The sequence below is a fragment of the Sphaeramia orbicularis genome, chromosome 14, assembly GCF_902148855.1.
Source record: "Sphaeramia orbicularis chromosome 14, fSphaOr1.1, whole genome shotgun sequence".
In the NCBI taxonomy this organism is placed as follows: domain Eukaryota; kingdom Metazoa; phylum Chordata; class Actinopteri; order Kurtiformes; family Apogonidae; genus Sphaeramia; species Sphaeramia orbicularis.
In genome coordinates, this window is record NC_043970.1 from 28,681,914 (window position 1) to 28,708,256 (window position 26,343).

Below are 26,343 nucleotides of genomic sequence, written 5' to 3' on the forward strand. Positions count from 1 at the left end.
AAACAAAAAAGTTTTTTTTTTTCATATTATCTCCGTGAAGTGAGTAATAACTAGTATTAGAGTATAATAAAATCAGATTAGCTGCATTAAAAAAATATATTTCATAGTTTTCACACAGTATTTCACCTTCTGATGTTGCCTTTTAAATAAATGTTTCTTTGCTTCAAAAATTAAACACACAGTGTCCAGCTGAGTGGACATTTTTGTAACTCCATGAAAAATAGGTTCATTAAAAAAAAAATTCCAATCGCATTGTTTTTTTCATGCCTAAAGAGGAATAAAAACTTATAATTACTTCTCATAATGTCAGTCATGCATGACAGGGTTAAATACAGGTTCTAAATATAGGAAGGTAATGTGTGGGAGTGCAGTGGTGGAAACAGATTCCAAAAAGCAGGTACACTGGTCACAGGTCAAATACACAATGTTGACTTCTGTGACGCAACGGTGAAATGTCTCAACACCAGCAGGACTTTTTTTTTTTGCTTTGAAAAGTTGCTGTGGCGACTCTTTGTTTACAGCTGTGATTGAGCAGAGTTTAGACACACCCTGAGGCACACCTTTACTGCCAAACCAGACAAGACACAGATTATTGTCTACAACTAGAACGCTAAATGAAAACACAGTATCAATCTGTTTTATGGGATGATCAAGGAACCCACGGAGTCTGTGATTATATATGAATGAATGTATTTCTGTTCTAGGAGATGACAACTGTTGGGCTGGATTTTGACGCAAGTAAATGAATACTGACGTTTCAGGGGCGGGGCCTCTTCAGTCAGCTCGTGCACCTTCATGAGAAACTCACACTAACTTACAGCAGACAACCAAAGACAAGTTTCCTCCAAAGTAAAACATGAACGTACACATCTTATGAGTGTAGAGCAGATTTTTTTACCAAGACTGGATTTTACCCAAGGAGGTGATGCTCTATGAAAATGAGAAGAAAACGATGAAAGCTCCATCCTTTTCCACTGATGGACCTTCAGACCGGCACATGTTGGCCCCTGCTGTCAGGTAAAACTGTCCTATGTTTAATCGAGTCTGAATCAAGATTGTTAATCATATTATCATGCATTATATAACTTTAATACACCTATGAATGTACTGTTTTGTAGTTAACTTTCTCCTTTGTTAAATAGCTGTTTTAAACCTAAAAGAAATGCCTTAAAAGTGATGTTACTGATCCTTTTAGTTATAGAAATAATAGGATGCATCTATTAATCAAGAAACAACTTTAAGTACTGGCAACACTGGGATGTTGACTCAGTACTAGTTCGTTGTTGTTAGACATGTGTATGTGCATTCCATCCCATTCCTTCACATTGTTCTCACATGAAACTGAGCTGTGACTTTTTTTCTGTTGCCTCCGAAAAACTTCTACATAAAAAGTGAAGCGCTGTTGAAATTGAATTGCTTTGTCTTAAACAGTTACTGTCTCTTACATGTTTATTTGCTCGTAGAATTCATATTAAAACTCGGTAAAAGTTCATTTCTTGTTTTTTTTTTTTGTAATTAATCTTTCTTACTTTTTTCATTTTTAGTTGTTTAATATGTTTACCTCATGTAGCTGTTAGTGTTGGTTTGTGCTGTTGCCTCTGCTTTCATATTAACTATGTAGTTAATAAGGTTTTCTTTTTGTTTTGTTTTTTTCTACCTTAACCTGGGAAACTGTTGACATTTATAAATCTATAGTTATTTCCTCAACCAGTGCAATAACATCACATACTTATAAGACCTGTAAAAGGCTCTCACCTCACCTAAGCAAACACAGTATTTATCATTTTCTCAGGGAAACCAGTGTGTTTCACTACAGTACAAAATGTACTCTATATTAATATTTGCTGTTTCCCACAGCTGTTGTAAAGGAAATGTGTTTGTTCTTTTGTGTTGTATTATTCTCAGAGGTGTGCCTGAACAGGAATGCATGGGCAGTGTTTATTGTTTCAGGCCATTACAAGATAAGTTAATTGAGGAACTCTTAAAAAGTACAGATAACATCACAATAACGTACCAAACATACAATACTATAATGTTAGAAAGTCATTTCAGGTGTGATGGGAAGAGATATTTGTGATTGGCTTGAGATTTTATTTGTTTTTGACTCTTATGTTCTTACTATCTTATCAATAATGTAAAATATATCTCTGTTAGACTTAAAAAAGATATCAAACTACAGAGGTTTAAGTTAATATATACTATATTTTTCTGTTACAGAGTGAAGGTGTTTCCACTGTGGTTCCAGATACTCCTGCTTATCTTCCTATTTGCAGGTAAAGCCTGACATTAAGATGATAAATGACAGAAAAATAAAGGATTGTTTCAAACATCAGAAAGACAGTGTCTGTCAGCGTTTCATCTCATCTAGACTGACTTCAATTTATGAACCCACATATCTCACATTCCCATGGTTCAGTCTGCACTCATTCACTCATACACTCTTAATCAGGGCTGAGGCTGTCAAATGCCTTTCTTATTTATAACATAACCTGTTAGTCTGGTCAGAGTGCCATCTGCGACCGGCGCTTTAAAAACGTAGAGGAAGAGAATAAGTCATTAAAAAAAAAAAAATCCTTACGAGAACCATGAGTGTATTTCATTTAATCCAACCAACATTTAACAACAGTCACTATCTGTTGTAATTATCCATCCATCTTATGTTGAGAATTAACAGATTTGAACCTAACGTGCCTCTAAAACAACACTAATGATCCTTCTTTTGTCCAATTATTTGTTTAACCCATAAAGACCCAAATATACACCAGTGACCAAAACCATCTACTGATCTAAAATGTTTCATAACTTTAGAGCCACTAGTCCTATCAATACATGTAAATAATTGTTGTAAAATACAGTTTGTCATCTTTTTATGGTCATCTGAAATGACCCATTTGGACGTTCAGAGGCTCTGTAGTTACCATGGAAACACAGTCATCTTCTACAACACAGGTGTCAAACATGTGGCCCGGGGGCCAAATCCGGCCAACCAAATGGTCCAATTAGGCCCTTGGGATGAATTTGTGAAATGCAGAAATTACACTGAAGATATTAACAATCAAGGATGTTAGAATCATTTTGGGTCAATTCAATCTCAAGTGGGTCAGACCAGTAAAATACTATCATAATAACCTTGAAATAATGAAAGCTGCAAATTTTTCTCTTTGTTGTAGTGTAAAAAAAAAGTTAAATTACACAAAATATTTACATTTACAAACTAGCCTTTTGCAAAAAATGTGAAAAACCTGAAATTTCATCAGAGAAGTATGTGGAATTTTAACAATACTCTGCCTCTTACTAAATGTTTTGTGTTTTTGTAGATCCACTGTGATCTGTAAGTTGTGATGTATATGTATAAATGATAGACTAAGGTGTAATATTCCTAAAATTGCACTGATTTTTCTTACAAATTTTCAGGTTCATATTTGTTCATGTTATGTTCAAGTACGGTTCGTAGATGTAAACATTTTCTTTACGGAATTAGACTTTTTTCATTCAAAAACAGAGAAAAAAACTTTGGAGTTGACATTATTTCTAAGTTCTTATCCTATTATTTACATTATTTTACTGGTCCGGCCCACTTTAGATCATATTAGGCTGAATGTGGCCCCTGAACTAAAATGAGTTTGACATCCCTGGTCTACAACATTGATTCACCAGTAAAACCCATGGAGTTGGATCAATGATAGTGGATGGACACACTGGGTTTATGTTTAGTGAATGATATATTTTACTGAAAGTCATTTTTTTGTCCAAGATTTCTCTGTTTTTGGTATAATAACCCTCAAATGTAATCTCAGTATGATGATTAAAGTACATGATCAGTAAAATAGATAATGGAAAATACCTGATTTTCACTGAAAAAAAATGCATAATGGAGAGGATAATATTATGATAAATGGTGATAAGTCACTTAAGAAAGGTTAAATAGAGAAATGTGTTTGGGAACTAACACAAAAGTAGCATTGGGTCTTTATGGGTTAAAGTAAGGCTCTTCTGAAGTCAGTTCTTCTGCAGTAGTCTGGGTTTTTCAAATCAACAAATCTATCCTTGTTTTTCTGCTGTAAAATGATAACAAAGAGTAGAGATTTTATAACAAATTCCTATATTAAAACCACTGACCCTATCCTGAGACAACAAACTGATGGATATTTGTCAACTCATTATCCAAATTGAAGGAATTCCATTTATTTTAGTTATTTTTTCACATAAACAAATGATTTTATTATGTCCAACATGATTTTTTTTACCTTGAACGTCCTCTGTCCACTCTCATGATAACCTGCATGTCTTCTCTTTCAGGTCACGCTTCATGTAATGTGACTTCTGCTGCTCCCTCCTCTTTTTCACGTACTACTTTATCAACCGTCAGCCTCCAGGTTACTTCACCCACACCTACATACGCCACTACCACCACCACCACTGCCACTGCCACTACCCCCAGAGCCACAGCCCACCCTCGGGCCACAACAACTGACCAGAGTGGAGGTAAAGCTGTAAAACACGCACAATCATCCCATTGTTTGGCTATATTTTTAGAAATACTTGCGGTAAATGCATGTCGGGAATCATATTTTGTGGCACTAAAATAAAGTTTGTTGACATGCAGCAAGTGAAATATTTTAGACAATACAACAAATTTACAACTAAAGTGCATAACATGTACAGTATGGTGCTAATCCTGATGATACTGTTGGAGTCTAGAGATTTAGCCAAGAAAATCTGTGTTATGTTTCAAAGACTAGCCACTCTTCTCATTTCCCAAGTTATGGCTCCTCACATCATTGCCTCAGTTCTTCACCTTGACTCCTTAGTGACATTTTTCTTTCCCAAAGTGGACTCAAGATGAAGAAGGGAGCCAAGGAAACACACATTTAACAACATGGAAGAACCTTACCTCAGAGATTTCATTTGAGAAAAGATGTCATTTTGCCTAAATAATGTGTAGATCAGCTGCATCATTTGGATTTTAGTTAAAGTTTCAACTGTGTTTTATGATCTGTCAATGTTTAATCCAATTCACAATGTGACATAAAGTGTTCATGGGCAATACAGGAATGTCAGGTGTTTCTTTATCTAACACACACAAGTTTGATTGTGCATTTGTTCAGGTTAAATAATCAATATAACTTAATATTGAGGAAAACATTTATTATTACCTCCGCCAGGAGGTATTGTGATTACCTTGCTTTGTGTGTTTGTTTGCTTGTTTGTTTGTTTGTTTGTTTGTTTGTTAGCAAGATAACTCAAAAAGTTATGGACAGATTTTCATGAAATTTTCAGGAAATGTTGATACTGGCACAAGGAACAAATGATTAAATTTGGTGGTGATTTGGGGGGGCAGATCTGTCTTGGCGGATGCCTGCACTCTCTGAGTGTTTTTCTTGTTAAAGTCCTGTTGTCAATATGCATTTTAGGGAACTGAGAAGTCCGTCATAACATTGATTTCCAGATTAAAATTGAGCATTGAGGAGTCCAAGAGTTGAAAAATACTGAACTGAGAAGAACCTACAGTGTTCACAAGGCAGTAATATAAGCTAAAATGGCTTATGGGAAATGTAGGATCTTGTCATTTTATACACAAACCTTCTGTGCAGTCCAGAACTTATGATTTATTCCTTTTAATTTCAGACTCTTGTTATTCATAAAATGTCAAATTTATTTTTTGAATTCATTGTTCTTTTTTCATTTCTGCAGTATACTACTTTCTTGACGTCACTGTCTATGTAACTGGACAGAAAAAGGATGAGCAACAAATTATTGACAGGGTATGTCGGGCTCATGGCTGATTCTGAATTCAAGTATGACATCTGAAATATTTGTTCTGAATGAATAAATGAATGTTTCTCTTCCAGCTTCGACAAGTCTTCCAAAATGAGCTGGGCAGCTGTGTGTCTCAGAACAATGCAACAACTGCAACACGCACCACTCCACAAACGACAATAAATGAGACATCAAACATGACAACAGTGATGCTACACACCTACAACACAACTTCAGTTACTGCTACAACATTACAAAGCTATAACACTAGCACAGCCTTCACTATGCCAGACCGCAAGAATACAACTACAGGCACAATAACAACACAACTTGGTTATAACATGAGTACAGATTCTACAACATTAGCAAGCAATGAAACCTCGCAAAACAACAACACAACTACAGGAACAACAACAGACCTACAAAGCTTTAACAAAAGTATAAACATAATAACAAGATCAGAAAGCAACACAACTGTAGGTCCAACAACAAGTAGAGCTTCAACAACAATATTACAGAGGAACAACACATTTACAGGCACAACAACTAACACAATCACAGCAACTTTACCAAGCAACAACTCAACTACAATGACAAGCACAACATCAGCATTACAGAATAGCAATCCAGTTACAGGCACAACAACAAACACAATTACATCATTACAAAGCAACAGCCCAACTACAGGCATAACCACAAACACAGTCACATCAACAACAGCATTACCAAGCAACAGCCCAACAACAATAACAAGCACAATGTCAACATTACCAAGCAACAACCCAAATACAGGTACAACAACAAGCACAATCACAACGTCAACATTACCGAACAACCCAACTACAATGACAAGCACAATCTCAACAACATTACAAAGGAACCCAACAACAAGTGCAACACCCACAGCTCCTAAAACAACGTTACCAAGAAACCGCCCAACAACGCCATTACAAAGTCGAACAACAACTACACCTCCTGGTACAACAGCAGCTCCAACACAAAGCTCCACCTCGTCGACCACTTCACCCACTGGTGGCGGCGAGACGAGACAAACATCTGACAGTGCAGAGAACAACAGGCCAACAAGAGAGTTCGTCATCACATCTCGCAGACGTGCTGCTCGCGAAATAAGAAACAATGAGACACTAACAACAGAAAGGTATTACCACTGTCTTCAAACTATAATCCTAAAGGAGTTATTACCATTTGTCAAAGGACGATTTGGTCTCCAGACAATGTGTGTCGCACATGCATAGAAGTATTTATCTCTGTCAGCCATCTTTAATGACTTGCTACAGCAACCTAGCTAGGACAAGTCACTGCTGTATGAGTCAAATTATGTAAACGTACAGAGACTTGACTTTACCTTCAAGGAGTATTTTTCCAGTGATCAGAAGTGATTTTGAGAGTCAATTATATGCCTGCTTTTGGTTTCTTTCACAGCTGAGAGCCTATCCAGCTGACAAACATTTTGATCGAAATCGGGGGGAAACTGAGTAGTGGAGGATAATCATGGCGCCTTAGTGAGTCCTAGCGAAGTTGCCGTAGTGAGTCGTAAAAGATGGCTGACAGAGATAAATGCTTCTATGCATGCACGACTCACATCGTCTGGAGACTCAAATCCTCCCTTGACACCATTAACTCCCTCAGATAGATACTAGGTAATGTTAACTATTGTAGTAAACAGTTATAAAACCATGAAAATATGTCTTAAATCAAAATGTCTTTTTTTATGTGGTGCACAGTATATATTCAGCTGCAAATGATACACAGCTGCCCAACTTAAAGCATAATTAACATAAAAAAGTCTGTTTGCTAGCAAATGCTTGCTAAACAAGCTAGCATTAGTTAGCATCTTAAAAGTTTTGTTGATTAAATTAACACTGTGAAGTGAAGATAGTTTCTCTTGCCCATTCTCTGTAACTCTCTCTGTTACTTTATGGCTATTTTCACTGGAATTTCCATTAATTTTCCTTGCAATATCTCTGATAACACTGAAAATGCAATAGATTGACATGTGGAGTGTCAAAGTTTGATGGGCGTGGTAACAGTAACGAAGAGGGGCGGAGCTTAGTGTAGGGTCAGCTGCTTGTCATAATTAATGAATGCTTCTCTTACTGTACTGTTGACACTGACTGCTAAAATTATGGCAACAAAGTGACATATATTATTTAGTGGATTTAAAGTGTTTAAGCGTAAATATTAATTGAAATCTAAATCAAATGCACCCAATACAACCTACATATTCACTGTAAGGAAATTAAAATTTACTCAATGTCATTATGTCTCATTTTGTTGCAGCAGTGTTTTTAATTCTATGACAATAACATTTATACACAAATGTTTGCTCAAAATAAATGAATGTGGTGTGTTTTTTGTTGTACAGAAACGTAAACGTTTTAGTCATCACATGATCATCAGTCAAATATTGGTATAATATTGAAAATGATTGTCATTAATTCTTTTCTACTATAAAAAAAAATCAATAAATTATTTAAATAACTGCAATTCCACTTAATATTTGTCAAAACTATCTTTAGTCTATTTTATTAAATAAATGTTATATTATTCTTTGAGTGTGTAAGTATTAATTCATCTCACTTTTAACAGTTATTCATATTAATGTTGGTTTTACATAATTTTCTTTTTCAGTAATGACAACATAACAACAGGTCTTGTTCAAGTAAGTCACATTTTAATATGTCCTGCATTAAGTTAAGTACATGTGAGAAGAATAATTGATTGATTTGTATTTTACAGGGGTTTGAAGTTTCATGTGCCCAAAACACTTCAATAAGGTAAATAATGTGCTTCTCTAACACTCATTTTTTTCTTCACTTGATCTGGAGAATGTCAGAAAATAGTCATTCTTGTAAAAATCACAATGCAGAAATAGTTTTAACTTCTGTCTTAAAAAAAAAAAAAGTAAACTTAATCAATAATCAATCCAGCTGACTAGTTTTCTCTTAAAGTTTATATTATCAAATACTTTCAGACTAAAGTAACTGTTTTCTTAAACCACATCACATGTCCTGTAAACATTTTGCTGTTATCTGTGGCGTAACTCCTCAGAATCGTGGACTGTCATGTGATTCTGAAGCTGCGGCGATGGATTCCACCCTGTTGCATCCTCAGTTCTCTCTGTGCAGCCAGTAAAACCTCCTCTGACATCCATGTGGTGGGAAAACGAGTGGACAGAGTGGGTAAGTGTTTGATGAACTTACATTTAGAAACAAATTCCCTAGAGTTCAATTTATTCAATACCCCTCCCCCCCTTTCAGGTCCTCTACAACCAAACAACACAAACTGCAGTAATGTGCCACAAGAAAACAACAGCTGTATTTATGTTGGTCAAAGTGGCCTGTCTTGGTAAGTTTAATGTTCATAAACATTTTACCCTTCTTCTTAACCTCTCATGTGAATAAAATAAAGTTTTCCCTCCACAGTGAAGATTCAGAGAGTGCATATGAGGTTCCTGAAAACAACTCCACTCAGTGTGGTGGAGGTAAGTAGCATTATTTTCTTAACATGTACTTACTTTATCACTGAAGGAAAAGAAAGTCATGATCCCCTTTAAGTCTTCACAACATATAGACATATCTTAAATTAACAAAGAACTAAGTGACGTAATAAATAAATGTATTCTCCACACAAAATAGGAAACAAGCTTTGAAATTTTTTTTAAAGTCCTGTTACATTTAAGAATGTTCATATTTCTGCAGCTTGTCCACCACTTTAGCAAGGAATACTAATAACAATCATCATCATCATCTCATCAGAAAACTTGTATCTCCAGCATGTCTGGCAGATACATAGAAAACTGAATCTCATGCAGAAATGTCTTTATATTCCTATCTTAATTTTTCATAATCTAATCTAATCTAATCTGATCTAATCTAACCTATGATGCCAATATGGTTTACACAATATTCATGTGGTTTTGTTATGTTTTCGTTTATCCCTGTATTGTATTAATGTCTAAATTCAGTCAGACTAAGGCACTATTGACCCTTAACCGTCAAAGGTCCAAACACTGACCCAAAATGCTTAATAACTGTTTAACCACTAATCTTACCAATATATTTTAATAAATCAGGTAAAATGCAGTTTCTTTGCATGTAACATGTGGCTGTTCTGAGGATCTTTGATGAATGTGGAAACACAGTCATTTTCTCCAAAACTGATTCACTAATGAAATCCATATAGTTTGACAAATGACAGTGGTTGGAGATACTAGTTTTAATGTTCAGTTAATGATATATTTTACGGGAAAAGTCCTGTTTTCTTTAGTTTACTGTTTGGATTTAATAGCCTTTGAATTTACTCTGTGCTTGTATGAACATAGATACATGATACTCAGATGGTAAATCAAATATAGCTTCTATTCACATTTTCATTCGATAAATGAATGGATGATGAAAATAAATTATGCTTTGTTTCAGTTAAGGAGAAAAACAACTGCACCTGCTCATCATACTGCAGCAGAAATGGTCAGTGTTTTAATCTGACAAGACTCACTGAATAGACATCAGAATGTTTAAACTGTATTAAGTAGTTTCTTTTCTCTATGTTCAGATGCTTATTACACTTTTCAACTGTCAACACAAAGTCCCACAATGAATACCTCATACATCTCCAATCTAGTAAGTTCCTGTATGTGAAGTAGAAATTTTATTTATTTTTTTTTTTAAATCCATTTTCATATGTAAATTGTGGGAGACTTACACAATAATATCTTGATGTCTTTAAAATTTCTCAGCTAAATCAGCTATCTTCCTGTTCTCCCAGTGCTGGGTAAGTTGTTATAATTTTTTTTCAGCACACACACCTTTTTATAAATGAATAAAGATCACAACTTTGTAAATTTCTCCTCCTCAGACCGCCGTGTCCATTGTCCAACATTTCATCTTTATACATGGTAATCAGCTGAATGTTCATTTTAACTAACTTTTAATTTTCTGTGTTCACTGTTTAAAAAAGAATAAGAATCAGAAATAATATATTTTCATCAGTCACCTGTTATATATATTTATTTAAATTTTTTTGCAACAATCACAAGAAATACTTTTTCTACAATGCTTATTTCCCCTCAGGGTTTTACCATGAGATGTGGACACACAACAAAGTGAGTTAAACCATACTATCAAATTTTATCACCCTTATAAAAAATGAAATGAAATTAAAAAAATTACACAACACACAATAATGATTCAAATCTGCATATTTTTGTTATTTTCCTTCCAGTTCCCTGAGCTGTATAGTGGTTTTACACTTTTCCCAGAGGGTATCGATCTGTGCCGTGTCGGCGGCTCTGACGACTGTGTTTCAGTCTGAGAACATCATTTTTAATGGACGAATGACTCGGGCAGGTGTGGATTTTCTACACAGATGTGGCTCAGCACAGGCCAATTCATGTCAGTTAATACAGTCAAGAAATGAATCATGGGTGTTTTTGTAAAATATTTTTGTGTTTGATCTTGTCACACAGCAATATGTGGAAACTCAAACAGCAGTGAAAACACGCTGACAACACCGTTCACACTGGTTAACATTAATCTAAAGCCTGATGATTTCTGCCGGGTTATACAAAAGACTTCTAACCTCTTACCCTGGTTGGTATGATTTTTTATTTTTATTTTTTTCACATTTTGATCCTCTGCACTTGCTTGTATTTCACTAAACTCAGTGAACATGATAAAGATAGTCTAGTCGAAGTTATTCATATTTCATAAATTGAAGTTCATTTACTAAGAATATATTTACAGCATTTAGCAGTGGCAGCTGGTGCTAAACATGACTGGAGAGGCACAAGAAAGTGTTTTTATTTTATTATTAACCTGTATTTAATCAGGGAGGAAAAAAGGACTCATTGAAATTAAAAATCTTTTTTGTATGAGTGTCCTGGCCAAGACAGCAGAACACAAAATAGGAATTTCAGCCATACATCCAATTAAAATGAATGTAAACAGAATGAATTTAAGTGCTAAAAACATCAAACACCCCTAATTATTTAAAAAGTACTAAAAGTATACAACCATATTCCTTAAAATATTCTTTTACTCTAGCCCAGTTTATGGAAATGCATCTAATTCATATTTTTCTTTTGCAGTTTTGTTCAAATATGTCTGACATTTTTACAGTTGCTCACTACATGAACACAAAGACACACCTTCAAATCCTATGTTTTAATGGATTTGTCCTGATAAATACAGAATTAAAACATGACCTGTGTGAGAAAGGGAGACATTTATGTCCACTGGTCCATTGACTGATGTCATTGGCTCAGCCTGCTGAAAGGTCTGGCCCAGCAGCATCACAATAATAATAGATAATAACTTCACTTTATAAAACACATTTTAACACACTAAAGGCCCTTATCAAATCACAAGAAATGATAATAAATAGCATATCTGACATATTCAGGAAGTAAACTTTTGAAATATTAAGAATTATAAACAGGATTTGGGATATTTGACTGGAGAAGCGTCATGTTTTCACAAGAGGTCCCTGTGTATATAGTTAACAGTTAACAGTAAATGCTTTGGTAAGAAGATTCCTGAGCACCATTTTGTACCAATGCACCAGTGAAAAACTGTACCATGTTTCCTAAAGACTGATGTATCCATGGCAGAGTTATCCCAGCCAGTGTTAATAATCTGCTGAATCTGCTTTACCTTTGTCTAAATTCTTCTGATTCAGTATTTTAGTCATGTTTGAGTCAGCAGTTTGGTCAGGTATAGGTACAGGAAAATACTTACATTAGATTTAGATTGTAGGAAACATTCACAAGTGGGGTCAAATAGACCCTCTTACAATTGTCAAATGCTTTTTCTGCTGCAAAATATCCTCATATGCTTGTGAACATGGGGAACATATTCAAAAGTAAATTACTGTTTTAATAAAAAGTGATGTCTCCATCTTCCATCCTCTTTAAACAAAGAGGAATTCTATCAGCATCTAAATCTTACAATACACCATCACTTCTTTTCAAGGCAGTTGGTGTCTTTGTTGATCAAAAAGAACAACATGATGTTAATTTGTCGTTTTCTCTTTATAGTCAAAATGGAAAAAATGTGGTTGTACAACTGGAAGAGCAGTGCGTACACAAGCCTTTTACAACACAAAGCCCAAGTGTGACAACCGTACAGCCTAATACCACCACCATCACCACCTCTGCAAATGTAACCTCTTCTCCAGTGAATACAATAGCTGAAGTCTTCAGTTCCACCACCACTGCCACTCCGGTCACCACCACTGTTACCACTGATGCCACTACTGCTGTGACCAGCATTAATGCCAACACCACCATCACCACCACCACCACCACCACTGATACCATAACATCTGCTGTGAATGCCACCGTTACTGACATACCTAACACGAAGATGACAACTGTTGCCGTCACAGCGACCACTGGAGATAAATCTGTTCCAGTTCCCTCATCTGAGAGCCCTTCAACAACATTAGGTTTGTTATGACCCCAGTTTTGTGTATCTACAACATGTACATGGTCCTATCTACCACTTATCCCCTTTAAATTGTATTTGTCTTCAGAAGAAAGCAGTGAGGCCCAAGCCAATGCTCTGCTTGACATGACCAGAGATGTGTCCAACCTGAACTCCAGCCAAGTGTCTCAGCTGGTGTCACAGCTGGAAATCCTTTTATCAGGCCCCACTGTCAGCCTGGCGCTGGGAAACACCTCCATCAACATTGTCAGCAATCTCCTGGGTGCTTCTCCTGATGTTTTGGAAGACTCCTCTACCAGGTTACATATGATTTTCATTTTGTTAAAATTTTTGTTAGGTTAGCTCCGAAGCTAATGTAGCTGATACTAGGACCTCAGTAAGAAACAGGAAGTAGTTTTGTTTTATTAGTAATATAAATGTATAATGCAGGGGTGTCAAAGTCATTTTAGTTCAGGGGCCACATACAGCCAATAGCATAACAATAACACAATAACCGATAAATAATGACAACTTCAAATGTGTTTCTTTGTTTTACTGCAAAAAAAAGTAAAATTACATTATGAAAATGTTTGTTAGATAGATAGATAGATAGATAGATAGATAGATAGATAGATAGATAGATAGATAGATAGATAGATAGATAGATACTTTATTGATCCTTTGCAGGAAATTATTTGGTCACGACAGCTGTACAAAAAACACACTGGCCCATCACAACAGACATCCCACATACAACCAATAATGAAATGTTAAAGTGTTAGAAACAGAATAAAAGATATATAAAATATGTAATATGTAAAATAAAGGTAATGTAAAAATATACAATAAAACAAAACACCTATAGTATGCACAGCATACAATAATTATCGCACAGCAATATTATAAAGTTTAATAGCTGCCGGCAGGAAGGACCTCCTACTCTGTATGGGGGTGGGATTTAATAAGTTTTCTTCTTCCCACTCCTTTATGAGCAACACATATTGAATTTATTTTGTTATTACTAGTGTACATGGCAATTGCTATTTTGTCTTGATCACCTTTATTTATTTATTAATGTATTTGCTCTGATATTAGTTCCTTGTACACATAAACATGTTTAGTTTTTCCTCCTGCTCAAAACGAATGAATGAATGAATGAATGAGTGAATGACAACCAAAAAAAGTGCAATTTCAATATGTTATGCCTTAGTTTGTGTATTTCAACATATAGACTGCAGTGGCTCTACAAAGACACAAAACATTTACTGAGAGACATATGGAGCTAAAGTATACTGTATTTGACTTTATGATCAAAACAACTTATCAAGACTCAGTGACACTCTTGACTGTCAGTGTCTTCTGTGTAATTTTTGCACTTTGTAAATTCATCACACATTTGACACCCCTGGTATAATGCTGGTTTAAGTGCAGTGACCTCTTAGTCTGGTTTTCTTTGTTTTGGTCTTCACTGTGCTAACAAACCAGGAGTTTAGTTTGGATCTCCTTTGGACCAGACCACATGGAATATATGAATATGCCAAATAAAGACCATACCATATATTGTGCTGATATCTTTTCCAGTATCATAAGGATTGTTGATACAGTGGGGTTGAAGGTGGTCCTTGGTCCTCAGAGGCAGAAAAGCAGTGAAGACGCAGTGACCCTCCTGGCCCCAGCCTTGGCCCTGTCCGTGAAAACAGCAGATGGTACCAATTTCCAGGAGACATTCTTTGCCATCTCAGATCCAAATAATGTCGAGGTATGATGCGTTTAACTGTATATGATAATACTTGATGATGTTTACTGTTTTACAAAGTTAATATGACAAAGTTTAAAAAATGCCTTAAGTATAAAATCATACAGGAATATTAAGTTGAGATAGTAGATATGTTTTTTTATGTTGTTAATTTTTTAGTTATAATGAGAATGGTCGATGCTGTCCACATTCAATTTAATGTGAGCAGTGGATTAGGTGAAAAGGATTGGCAAAAAATAAGCTTTTGCTTCCCGCCTGTTCCTTTTTTGTTTTTTATGTTTATTATAATTATTGTCCTAAGTGCAATGATTAATGTACAAACCAAAAATAAAATTAATTCATTCTTTCTTTCTTTCTTTCTTTCAATATGATAACATTTAGTATTAACTCACCTCTGACTCCATAAAGTCTGTTAGTCCCACCCCCTTTGTCCAAATATGGTCACTTCTGGTTCCAAAAAGCCAACAAGGCAAATCACAAGGAGAAAAAAAAACAAAAAAACTGACTTCTCTGCTCAAAACAAGTAAGAAGAGAGAGAGAGGAGAGACTTGAAAGTTCAGAAACTAATGGGTGATGTTAAAGTTCCTCCATCCACTAATTATATATAATATAAGCGACAAAGTTAAAAATACTATTATTTTGAAATATCCTAGTGGGAAAAGGAGAGCTTCTGATGGTCGATCTGAGGCTACATCACATTTACATATCCCATTTCTTCATTCTTTTTTATTTTTTCTGTAAATAGATACTGCCTGAATTCTATTTTGTGTTAAAGGTCTGTCCGTTGTGCATGTTTTTTGTCACACTGTCTTTATGGTAACTGGATTAAACCTTATTAATTCAATTAGTAACAGATATGTTAGTCAGAATGTTTACCTTCATGTTGGTCTACTAGTAATTATCATGCTCCAGTTGAACTGAGCTGCAATTACTGTTATTTGTGCCTTTTCTACCACAAGCGTGTTGCTCCAAAAATATTCTGAATAGTAAACGACCCTCTCTTCAATGAGCAGATACTTTTATTGAATTAAATCATCCATTGAGGTGTGCTAGGTCAGAAATTCTGGCTGCCAGCTGACTTCCTCTCATTACACTGACCTTGAAAATCACAAGAAAATCCTTTTTGGATTTTTAGTCCAGAGAAAACTGTTGAGCTATTGCAGTGTTAGTTTGTTAAACTCATCTGCCGTGCCCTGAATAAAGAAGAAATAATGTGATAAAATCAGGTCATGTTGTATCTGTGCTGCAGGTCCGTGGGGATTCCAGACCCAGAAGGAGCGTGAGGAAAGACTCCACCCCTCAGGGCTCCATCAAACTGCCCTCCAGTCTGACAGAAAACCTGACCACTGAGCAACAACAGCAGGTTTCCAGAGTCCAGTTTAACTACTACCAGAAAAGTACTGTATTTCAGGTATATTTCTCCAATAATATTTGCTTTTCTGAGTGAAAGACTCTTTACTGCTTGTTCCTAAATCTGCCTCTTCCTTCTTTTTTCTGTTTACTTTTAACATGTTAAATTCCAGTGTATGTACATGTTTTAACTATAACCAATAAGACTTGCAGCTTCAACTGACTGCTTGTTTGTTTCTTTTGGTGAACACACAGGACAGAACACTAAACCAAAACCGAAAACTCAACAGCGGCATCCTGGGGGCGAGTGTAGCTAATCTGTCCATCACAGGACTGCAAGATGATATTATTATTCACCTGAGAAATACAGAACCCATTCCTGTAAGTCTGTTTAAACACCTGTTGTGACTTTTAAGAAAACACAAAATATATGAAGACCAATGACACCTAAAGTACTGTAACACAAGGCTTTATCCCTAATCACAGAGGCCTTCCTTTTTAGAAATGGGGATTAAAAAAAAAGGAAAAATCTGGATTACTTATATGTACATCAGATGCTGTTCAAATACATAATAAGACTCTGACTTCAGTGCTATTTTTTCACATTTGTCATCATTATGTGCACTTTGAGATTATAAACTAACACATATCATTTTCCTTTTCTCCCAACTATAGGGAAATTTTGTGGCTACATGTGTTTTCTGGGATTTTACATTAAATGGTAACTTCTATATCAGTATAGAGTACATAATAGTTGATGAATTAGAGAGCTGATATACATTTGTTTTCTTTGTTTTGTGCTGTCAGATGGATCAGGAGGTTGGAACCCCCATGGCTGTTACGTCCGAAACACCACAGACAATGAGACAGTTTGCGGTTGCAACCATTTAACCAGTTTTGCTATACTGCTGGTAAGAAGATGTTTTACACTTTCTATTCTTGTGCATCCTTTTAGTTCACTGAAACTTGACGCCATGCATGTCTACACGGCAATAGATTTTCAGTGTTAAAATCGTCATTTCAACTATTGTTCAAGTCAAATTCAACTACAAGTATTGACACAGAGTCAAATGACATACTCTACAGTAAATCCAGAGGTGTTAATTTTCTTGTTGAATTAGTGAATGTTGATTTGGGTTTTGTTTTTACACTCCTGCAGTGTTGAAGAGGTCTGTGGGCAGAGCTAATTCCACACTGGCTTTTAACACACACTCACTGTTTGTACTCATGGGGTCAGTATTAAGGGGGTGTCAGGTTGTAGCAGCAAATAGATCTGTGACGTTTTAACAACATTAGTAAAGTACTCTACGGGGTTGATGACAGTCCCTGTGTTTCCGTATCTGTGTTTATCTACATGATGATGCTCAATAGTCTGTCAGATTAGCTCTCTCTTAGTTATGGGTAAATTCAATGCGTGAGCTGCACCACCTTTCTGCAATATAGGAAAGGGTTACAGACGCCAAAAAACACTTCTACTCTCCTGAATATTATTTTGGGGCTCCAAGGCTCAACAGGAAGTGCAGGTTACCACATACATGTTTCAGGAAGGGGAGACTTGGTGCTTCAAGTTTACAGACAGAACACAACATATGACCTCCATTTGATACAGACCCTTTCTCTGCAAACACAGGGATCATCACTCATGGTGTCACATGTTTCTTTTACATCTTTTACATCCTCTACAGCACAGGTGCCAAACATGCAGCCCGGGGGCCAAATCCGGCCCGCTAAAGGGTCCAGTCCAGCCCTTGGGATGAATTTGTGAAATGCAAAAATTACACTAAGATAATAACAATCCTTTTAGTTCAGGTTCCACATTCAGACCAATTCAATTTCAAGTGGACAGGAGTCAGTAAAATACTATCATAATAACATATAAATAATGACAACTCCAAATTTTTCTCTTTGTAAATGTAAATATTTTCATGTATTTACACAAAAACAAAGTATAATTTCACAAAAAATGTAAATAACCTGAACAAATATGAACAACCTGACATGTCTTAAGAGAAGTAAGTACAATTTTAACAAGATTCTGCCTATTATTAAATGTTTGGTGTATTTTTTATATTACGATGTAAATGTGTAAATGATAAACTGAGGCAGAATATTGTTAAAAAAATTACACTTATTTTTTTAGTTTATTAATGTTATTCACATTGTTTGAAAGGATAGTTTGTAGATGTAAACCTTTTCATAGTGTAAATTAACTTTTTTCACTCTCAAATATAGAGAAAAGTTTGGAGCTGACATTATTTGACATTATTTGATTCTGATTTGAATTGGTAAAGCACTTTGTGACTCTGTCTGTGAAAAGTGCTCTATAAATAAAATTTACTTACTTACTTACTTACTTACTTACTTATTTCTATATTATTATGTTATTATTTTACTGGTCCGGCCCACTGTAGATCAAATTTAGCTGAATGTGGCCCCTGAACTAAAATGAGTTTGACACCCCTGCTCTACAGTGTTAATATAGTAATAACTCTATTCAGTGTTAAAAACGAATATATGGATAGTGTGGAGGGCAGCCATGGCCCGGAGGGCAGCCATGGCCCAGAGGGCTGGAGAGTCGGCTTGTGACCAAAGGGTCGTAAGTTCGATTCCATGGACTGAGAGTAAAAGTTGTTGGCTAATGTGCCCTTGAGCAAGGCACTTAACCCCCCATTTGCTCCCCGGGCGCCTGCTATGGCAAGCCCACTACTCCTAGTTTGCAGTGTGTGGTGTGTTCCTGCATGTTCTAGAGATGGGTTAAAAGCAGAGGTTAAATTTCAGTCTGTGCTGCATGTACTATATGCTGACAATAAAGGATCTTAATATGTTAACTTTTGACACTATATACTAATGTTGTATAAATTCAACACTGACTTTTGATGACTAGTTTTATATTTCAGCTATTAAAACTGTCAAGTCAAAGAAGTAGGGAACAATGTAGACACTTTCAAAGTGTTGGATAAATTCTGTCAGTGTTGAACTAACTCACTTACTACTCACTTACAACTAACTAACTTACTTTACTCCCCTCTGCTGACAGTAATATTTTTCTTGGTTTTCATCACAGAATCTTTCTAGACAGCCACTTGTCAGTCGAGTCCAGGCAACCATTCTGACTTTTATCACATATATCGGCTGTGGAATCTCTGCTATCTTTCTGGCCATCACCCTCCTCACCTACCTGTCCTTTGGGTGAGTGTTCACAGTCACAATATCTGGTTCAGTATTTCATCACTCATGAACACTGTGGCCTCTTAATGGTTTCCCTTCCTGTAAACAGGAAATTGCGCAAAGACATCCCATCTAAAATCCTGATTCATCTGTGTACGGCTCTGCTGCTGCTGAACCTGGTGTTCCTGGTGGATGCGTGGCTTGCGCTGTATCCAGAGGCAGTGGGCCTCTGCATTTCCACTGCATGGTTCCTTCACTATTTCCTGCTGGTCGCCTTCACCTGGATGGGACTGGAGGCGGTCCACATGTACCTGGCCCTTGTCAAAGTCTTCAACAGCTACATATCTCGCTACATGCTCAAGTTCTCCATAGCTGGTTGGGGCATCCCAATGATCGTGGTCATTATTGTCATTGCTATTGACAAGGACAACTACGGCCTGGTCTCTTATGGAAAATTTTCAGATGGCACTTCTGATGACTTGTGAGTCTGTATTTTTTACATACTTTAACCTATATAGACCCATTGCTATTTTTGTGTCAGTTCCCAAATTAGTTTTTCTCTATATTTAACCTTTCTTAAGCGCTTTATCACCACTTATTATGATATTATCCTCTGTATTTTGTGTTTTTTGGTGAACATCTGGTATTTTCTCATATTTTCCCATATTTAACTTTGTGATCATGTGGATGTTCAAAAAAAGCTCAGATTAAAGTTGAGAATTATATCAAAAACAGAGTAAAATGAAGAAAATGGGACTTATTCAGCAAAATATACAACTAACTGAACTAAACCAAGTGTGTCCATCCTCTGTCATTGATCAAATTCCATGGGTTTTACTGGTGAATCCATGTTGTAGAAGATGACGGTGTTTCCACATTCACGAACCTCTGAATGTCCAAATGGATCATATCTGATGACCATGAAAAGATGAGAAACTGTATTTTACGCCAGTTATTTACATGTATTGATAGAATTAGTGGATCAACAGGTTTTAAACAGTTTAGATCAGTAGATGGTTTTAGTCGTCAGTGGCTGTTTGGGCCTTTATGGGTTAATGTTCAGTTAGGTGCACATTTAAAATCAAACCTTCAATAAACCCTTTCATTCTCTTCTGTCCTTGTTCTCTTCCACAGCTGCTGGCTTAAAAATGACATCGCCTTCTATGTGGCAGTGGTGGCCTACTTCTGTGTCATTTTTCTGTTTAATTTAGTCATGTTTGTAGTGGTTTTGGTCCAGCTGTGTCGGATAAAGAAGCAGAATCCTCATAATGTGCAGCATCGCACCACTCTGCAGGATGTTCGCAGTGTTGTTGGGATTACGATCCTCCTAGGCCTAACGTGGGGTTTTGCCTTTTTTGCCTGGGGACCCCTTAACCTGCCCTTCATGTATCTCTTTGCCATCTTTAACTCTCTGCAAGGTAATAACACTCATTTAGATTTGATGGTAGGTCATTAAATCCAGGGGAGTCTAGTATTTTGCTTGAATTTTATAACTTTATACTTCTATTCTATTATATGTCAGAAGCAAATACTGTACTTTTTACTCTATCAAATGTATCTAACAGCTTCAGTTACACAAATATCTTAAGATGTATTGGTATAAACTGAAGAATGAAGTGTTGTGTCATGGATTCAGTAAATTCTCATCCTTCTTAAATGGAATAAACTTCCCTTTAGATTCACTGTAAAATGCACCCAAGAAAATCAGCATTTTAGAGATATATTATTACAGTATATTAGATAATATGATGCATTGGTTTAGATTAAACTGGCAAAAGTAGAAAAAAAGAAATTCAAGATATAAGTTACATAAAGTAGCGCGATGGTATACTTTACAATAACACACTGTATTAATATGTTCATCACTAATATTGCAGGTAGTAATATTAGGGCTCATTATAAATAGTTCATATACCACTGGAAGACTTAATTTTGAATAATGCATTTATTTGTATTAGCTTAACCTGTTAAAATTCACTCAACCTTTAATTCAAGTACCTGCAATACAAATACAGTGCAACACACATTAATGCAGTTGTAATATAAATCCAAAAGCATCAATAGGGAACGGAAACTATTTAATTCACCATGACTATTACTTCAAATGCACTGGGCTGATACTATTTCAGTACTTTTTACTTAAGCTTTTAAATGCAGTGCCTTTACTTGTTTGTTGTTTTACTTTTTTTTTTTTATTTTATATATATATATATATATATATATATATTCACACTTTCACACTTAAGTATAGGATATGAATACCTCATCTGTCACTGGTCATCTTTTTGTTTATTTACCTGATCCACATTGTGCATTTTACAGATTATTATGATCTTATTATTTATTTTGTGATCTTTACTTTTGAAAAAGATAATACTTCTGAAGTTCTCTACTTCATTATCACAGATCTTTACATGGGTCTAAAGGTTCAAGGTTCAAGGTTACTTTATTTCTACCTGTGGGTAGATTTGTTTTAAAGACAGAGTGATTGCATTTGGCATTACAACAAAGCACACATTGAACCTGTTAGGCAGGTACTTGATTGAGTGTCAAGACAAAAAGTGCTCAGTGTTCCACCATTCATCAGTATAGCAGCATGGATAAGTAAAAGGATAAAATAAATAAATAAGATTAAATACATTTTTTTTTTAAAAATGCAATAAAACACAATAAAAACCTCAAGAAGATAAAAACAGTCTCTGGGATAAAACCAGGATAAGAACATAAAATTTAAAAATTAGAAGTCATAATAATAACTAGAAAAGCACTCGGACACAACAGACCTCCGCCAAGGCAGATCAGTGCCCCCCCACCCCACCTCCCGATCACCACCAAAATTTAATCATTTGTTCCTTGTGCCAGTATCAACATTTCCTGAAATTTTCATCGAAATCCATCCATAACTTTTTGAGTTATCTTGCACACAGACAGACAGACAGACAGACAGACAGACAAACCAACGCTGGCAAAAACATAACCTCCTTGGTGGAGGTAATAAATAGAGCAAAGAAATAGGATCAATAACTAAAGTAAATAAAATGCAATGTCACTATTTCTTACTGAGCTCAGTGACAGTGACAGGAACAACCTGAGCTCAATAAGAAATAGTGACATTACATTTTAGGTGTCTGGTGGAATCTGAGTGTTGGTCTAACTGCTGTTTTTCTTTTGCAGGGTTCTTTATATTTGTGTTCCACTGTGCTGTGAAGGAGAACGTGAGGAGACAGTGGAGAACCTACCTATGCTGTGGCAAAATGAGGCTGGCAGAGAACTCAGGTTACAAATGTTCACAGCTTGACCTTCACAACTGCACCTTTGAGTTTCTGTTGATTTCGTAAATGTCATGTCGCCTTTTATTTCATTTTTTCCCTTTAGAATGGAGTCGGACTGCAACACAGAAAACTATGAAGAAATCATCAACGACCAGAGTAACATCTCTGTCAAACTCTTCCCAGTCCCACAACTCATCGAGCTCATCTTCCTTCCTTGTCACTGACTCTTTAGAGCAGATTAATGGTATCGGTGAGTGACGGCTGTCTGCTATTATCACCCATATGTCTCATGTCTTTATTCCTACGTCTGTGTTTCAACACAGCTGCAGACATGAGAACAGATGCTGTCTATACACACTATTGTTCCAGAATGCGCCAAGTCACTGCATGACTCACAGTCACACTTTAGTTCTATAGTCAAGACAATAGCAAAGCTTGGAAATTCCAGTTTAAAGTTTCCTCTTTTCTTCTCAAACACGCATCACATCTGTCTGACAGCTAAATTATATGGTATTATTAGATGAAACCTCCTGTCAAAAACAAGTTGGGTGACACTTTACTTGAAGGTCTAGTTTATAATGCATTAAGCGCACATTCATAAGACATTATAATGCATTATAAAAGTCATTACAACAGTTTATGATCATATACAACAACGTATACCAAGGTAAATAAAGTATTATAAGTGTAGGCATAATGTATTATAAATTCAGCTTTCATAATGTTTTATACATCCATACCAAAGCAGTGTGAAGGAATTTATTTTTTTAGGTGGGAAACTTTTGTGAGGTTTTGTCACTGGTCCCTATACCCTATACCCATCTATTTTGAGGATTTCATATTTATATTAAAAAAAAAAGTATGTGTTTGAAATAACAAATATTTAGAGCTGCTATTTTTTTTTTATTTTATGTATAAAGCAACATGTAACACTTCTATTTACCGTCTCTGTTCTTTTAACGTTTTGTTTTTGCAAAATAAAGAGTTATTAAGAACACTTGGAAGAATAATTTTTGACTTACACTGTAATTAGAGCTAGCAGATACTGCTCATACGTCATCATACTTATGTTATAATATCATACAATTGCTAATAACCTTTTACAGTGTTGTCACTTTACTAAAAGCTCTTAAAGTCATCCTGTAACTTATTATTCATGTTTATAAGGCATTATTCCGTTTCAGAAACTACATGTCAGAGCAGTTCTTTTTGTCTTCATAACTGGCTAGAGTTATGATGGTTAGAATGTGTATTGTAACCCAGGACCTGAGATTCTTCCTACAAACACTGTTGTCACTTTGGTATGGATGTATAGAACATTATGAAAGCTGAATTTATTATACATTAGGCCTACACTTATAATACTTTATTAACCTTGATATAAGTTGTTTTACATGATCATAAACTGTTGTAATGACTTTAATAATGCATTATAAATGCATTATAATGTTTTATGAATGTGCGCTTAATGCATTATAAACTAGACCTTCAAGTAAAGTGTTACCACAAGTTGTATTGGTTACTGAAGCTTGTTGAGCCTCTCCATTGATCTGTTTTACTTTTAAGTACATACCACATCCTACATGTCAATAGAAATTACATTAAATATTAAATACATTGCGTTATGTGACAGTTATTAGCACATCTGTACTTGTTTACTTGTTTGCTTAAATTACAAAAAGTAAAGGAAAACTAAACAATACTGTATATGTATAGTATATTTTTAATTTTAGAGGCACACCACTAACATTTCACAAGGTTTTGTACAAATACTTTGCCACAAACCCATGTTTTTTTGAGGTAACAATGGTACTGCTGTGTTACAGGGAGCCCATTTGAAGACAGAACAATCACAGCTGATGAAGAGCCGAGTATGGACGTGATCCTCAACGAGATCAACAGACAACACCAACACCAACACATACAATAAAAACCCAATAGATGATTGTGTATTATGTTTTACACCGTAGAACCTATCTTAATGTATATAGTAATAAAGAGTAATTTATATGTTATTTGTATGACTTTTCTTAGAATGAAATGTGAACCCTAGATTGTAAATGCACTTTTCCACACTTCTCTAGTTCTTAATTAAATTTGCACAAGTAACAGGAGCCAACGTGTCATTTTACAACTTTGTCAACATGATAAGTCATAGTAAATGGTACTAATTTTAAGAGCAAGCCGAGTAAACAGACTAAATTTTGATTTTATTAGTGAAACTGGAGCAGTGTGTACGGCTAAAAACAAACTATGGTATATCCACATCAACACAATTAAAAATGAGTTTTCAAACAGTTCAGATGAATCCATCCATCTTAAAATAAATCCCACAACCTCCAAAACAAAAAACAAAAAAACTTGGCATGGAGTGGAAAAGGGAAATGAAAACAAAGCAGCATTATCAAAATACTGTGTACTTCTAGACAGTCTGAACATCACTTACAGTATTTCATATTTTGTCTGGTCAGCTTCATTTCATTCGTAAATATACATTAAGTCCTGACATTCAGGCTGCTACATGTTCAACTGCTGTAACAGGAACAAAGAAGGACATAAAATGAGTTAAAATGATGAAAAAACAGACTTGACCTACAGTATTTCCTTATCGTCAGTAGAGAATGATGATTACCATACGTACTGTGTTATGTAATATTTTCAATTATGTCCATTGAAGATCAAGTTGTTCCAAACTGTGCAGTGCAAAATTTTTTAATGTTTTATTTTGCAGAATAATTGAATCGACTATATTGAATAGTCTATGTCAAACTCTTATCACTCCATCAGCTGTGGGTCAGTATAGGTGAACTATAATCATAGGTTAAAGTCTGGCACTTATATGTTACATTTCTATTCTCTACTGAACCCCCCCCCCCCAAAAAAAAAACAAAAACATGGAGGCAAGTACACCTTTAACCCTAATAGAACAAGTGCTCTGTTCATCATTTATTATAATATTATCCTCTCCAATTTGCATTTTTCAGTGAAATTCAGGTATTTTCCTATATTTAATTTACTGATAATGTAGTTGTTAATAAAAAAAAAAAAGTCTAGCATAAATTAAACGGTTATGGTTGTAGAACAGAGAAAACTGAAGTAAAATATATCATTAGCTGTACATGAAAATAAGAGCCTACATCCACTGTCATTTGTCAAACTATACAGGTTTTACTGAGTGAATCAATGCTGTAGAAGATGACAGTGTTTCCATGTTCACTGTGGAGCCTCGGAACGTCCAAATGGGTCATATCTGATGACCATGAAAAGATGAATAAGTTCAATGAATTTTTAGGATTAGTGATTCAGAAGTTATTAAACATTTTAGATCAGAATGTAGATTTGAGTCCAGCAGCTGTAAAGGTCTTTATGGGTTACACTCCACAGTATGAGTTTTTAATAATAGGACCATTCTAAAATAATAATCACACAGATGAGCCCTTTAATTTGACTCTAAATGTATTCAGTTCATACTACACAACTGGCCTTGTATCATTTTGATCTTACACCAAATGATATTTATAAAAAAAAATTAAAAAAAACTTTACTCTTCTGTCATCATATTTGGGGCTCAGGTTTTATCTGAAGAATGTAC

At 35.3% G+C, this 26,343-nt stretch overlaps 1 protein-coding gene across 3 annotated transcripts; it reads left to right on the forward strand.

The window, feature by feature from the left end:
- The first annotated feature begins 767 nt into the window (after positions 1-767).
- LOC115432819 (adhesion G-protein coupled receptor G2) lies at positions 768-25,875 on the forward strand. Of its 3 annotated transcripts, none has more exons than XM_030153826.1 (31): positions 768-1,017; positions 2,218-2,273; positions 4,300-4,485; positions 5,695-5,765; positions 5,853-6,413; positions 6,465-6,919; positions 8,413-8,443; positions 8,521-8,558; positions 8,833-8,963; positions 9,042-9,129; positions 9,207-9,265; positions 10,203-10,250; positions 10,336-10,403; positions 10,520-10,554; positions 10,639-10,678; positions 10,854-10,885; positions 11,005-11,129; positions 11,249-11,372; positions 12,818-13,227; positions 13,315-13,525; positions 14,787-14,964; positions 16,211-16,372; positions 16,567-16,692; positions 16,987-17,032; positions 17,119-17,222; positions 19,376-19,500; positions 19,589-19,960; positions 20,614-20,897; positions 22,654-22,755; positions 22,855-23,001; positions 24,578-25,875. In XM_030153826.1, exons 1-31 carry the CDS (start codon positions 926-928, stop codon positions 24,679-24,681), a joined length of 4,611 nt encoding a protein of 1,536 aa, XP_030009686.1. In that variant the 5' UTR covers positions 768-925; the 3' UTR covers positions 24,682-25,875. The 3 variants fall into 3 exon arrangements, with proteins under 3 accessions (XP_030009686.1, XP_030009688.1, XP_030009685.1); XM_030153828.1 differs by having other exon boundaries at positions 5,853-6,404; positions 6,456-6,919; XM_030153825.1 differs by having other exon boundaries at positions 5,853-6,919.
- The last annotated feature ends 468 nt before the right edge of the window (positions 25,876-26,343 follow it).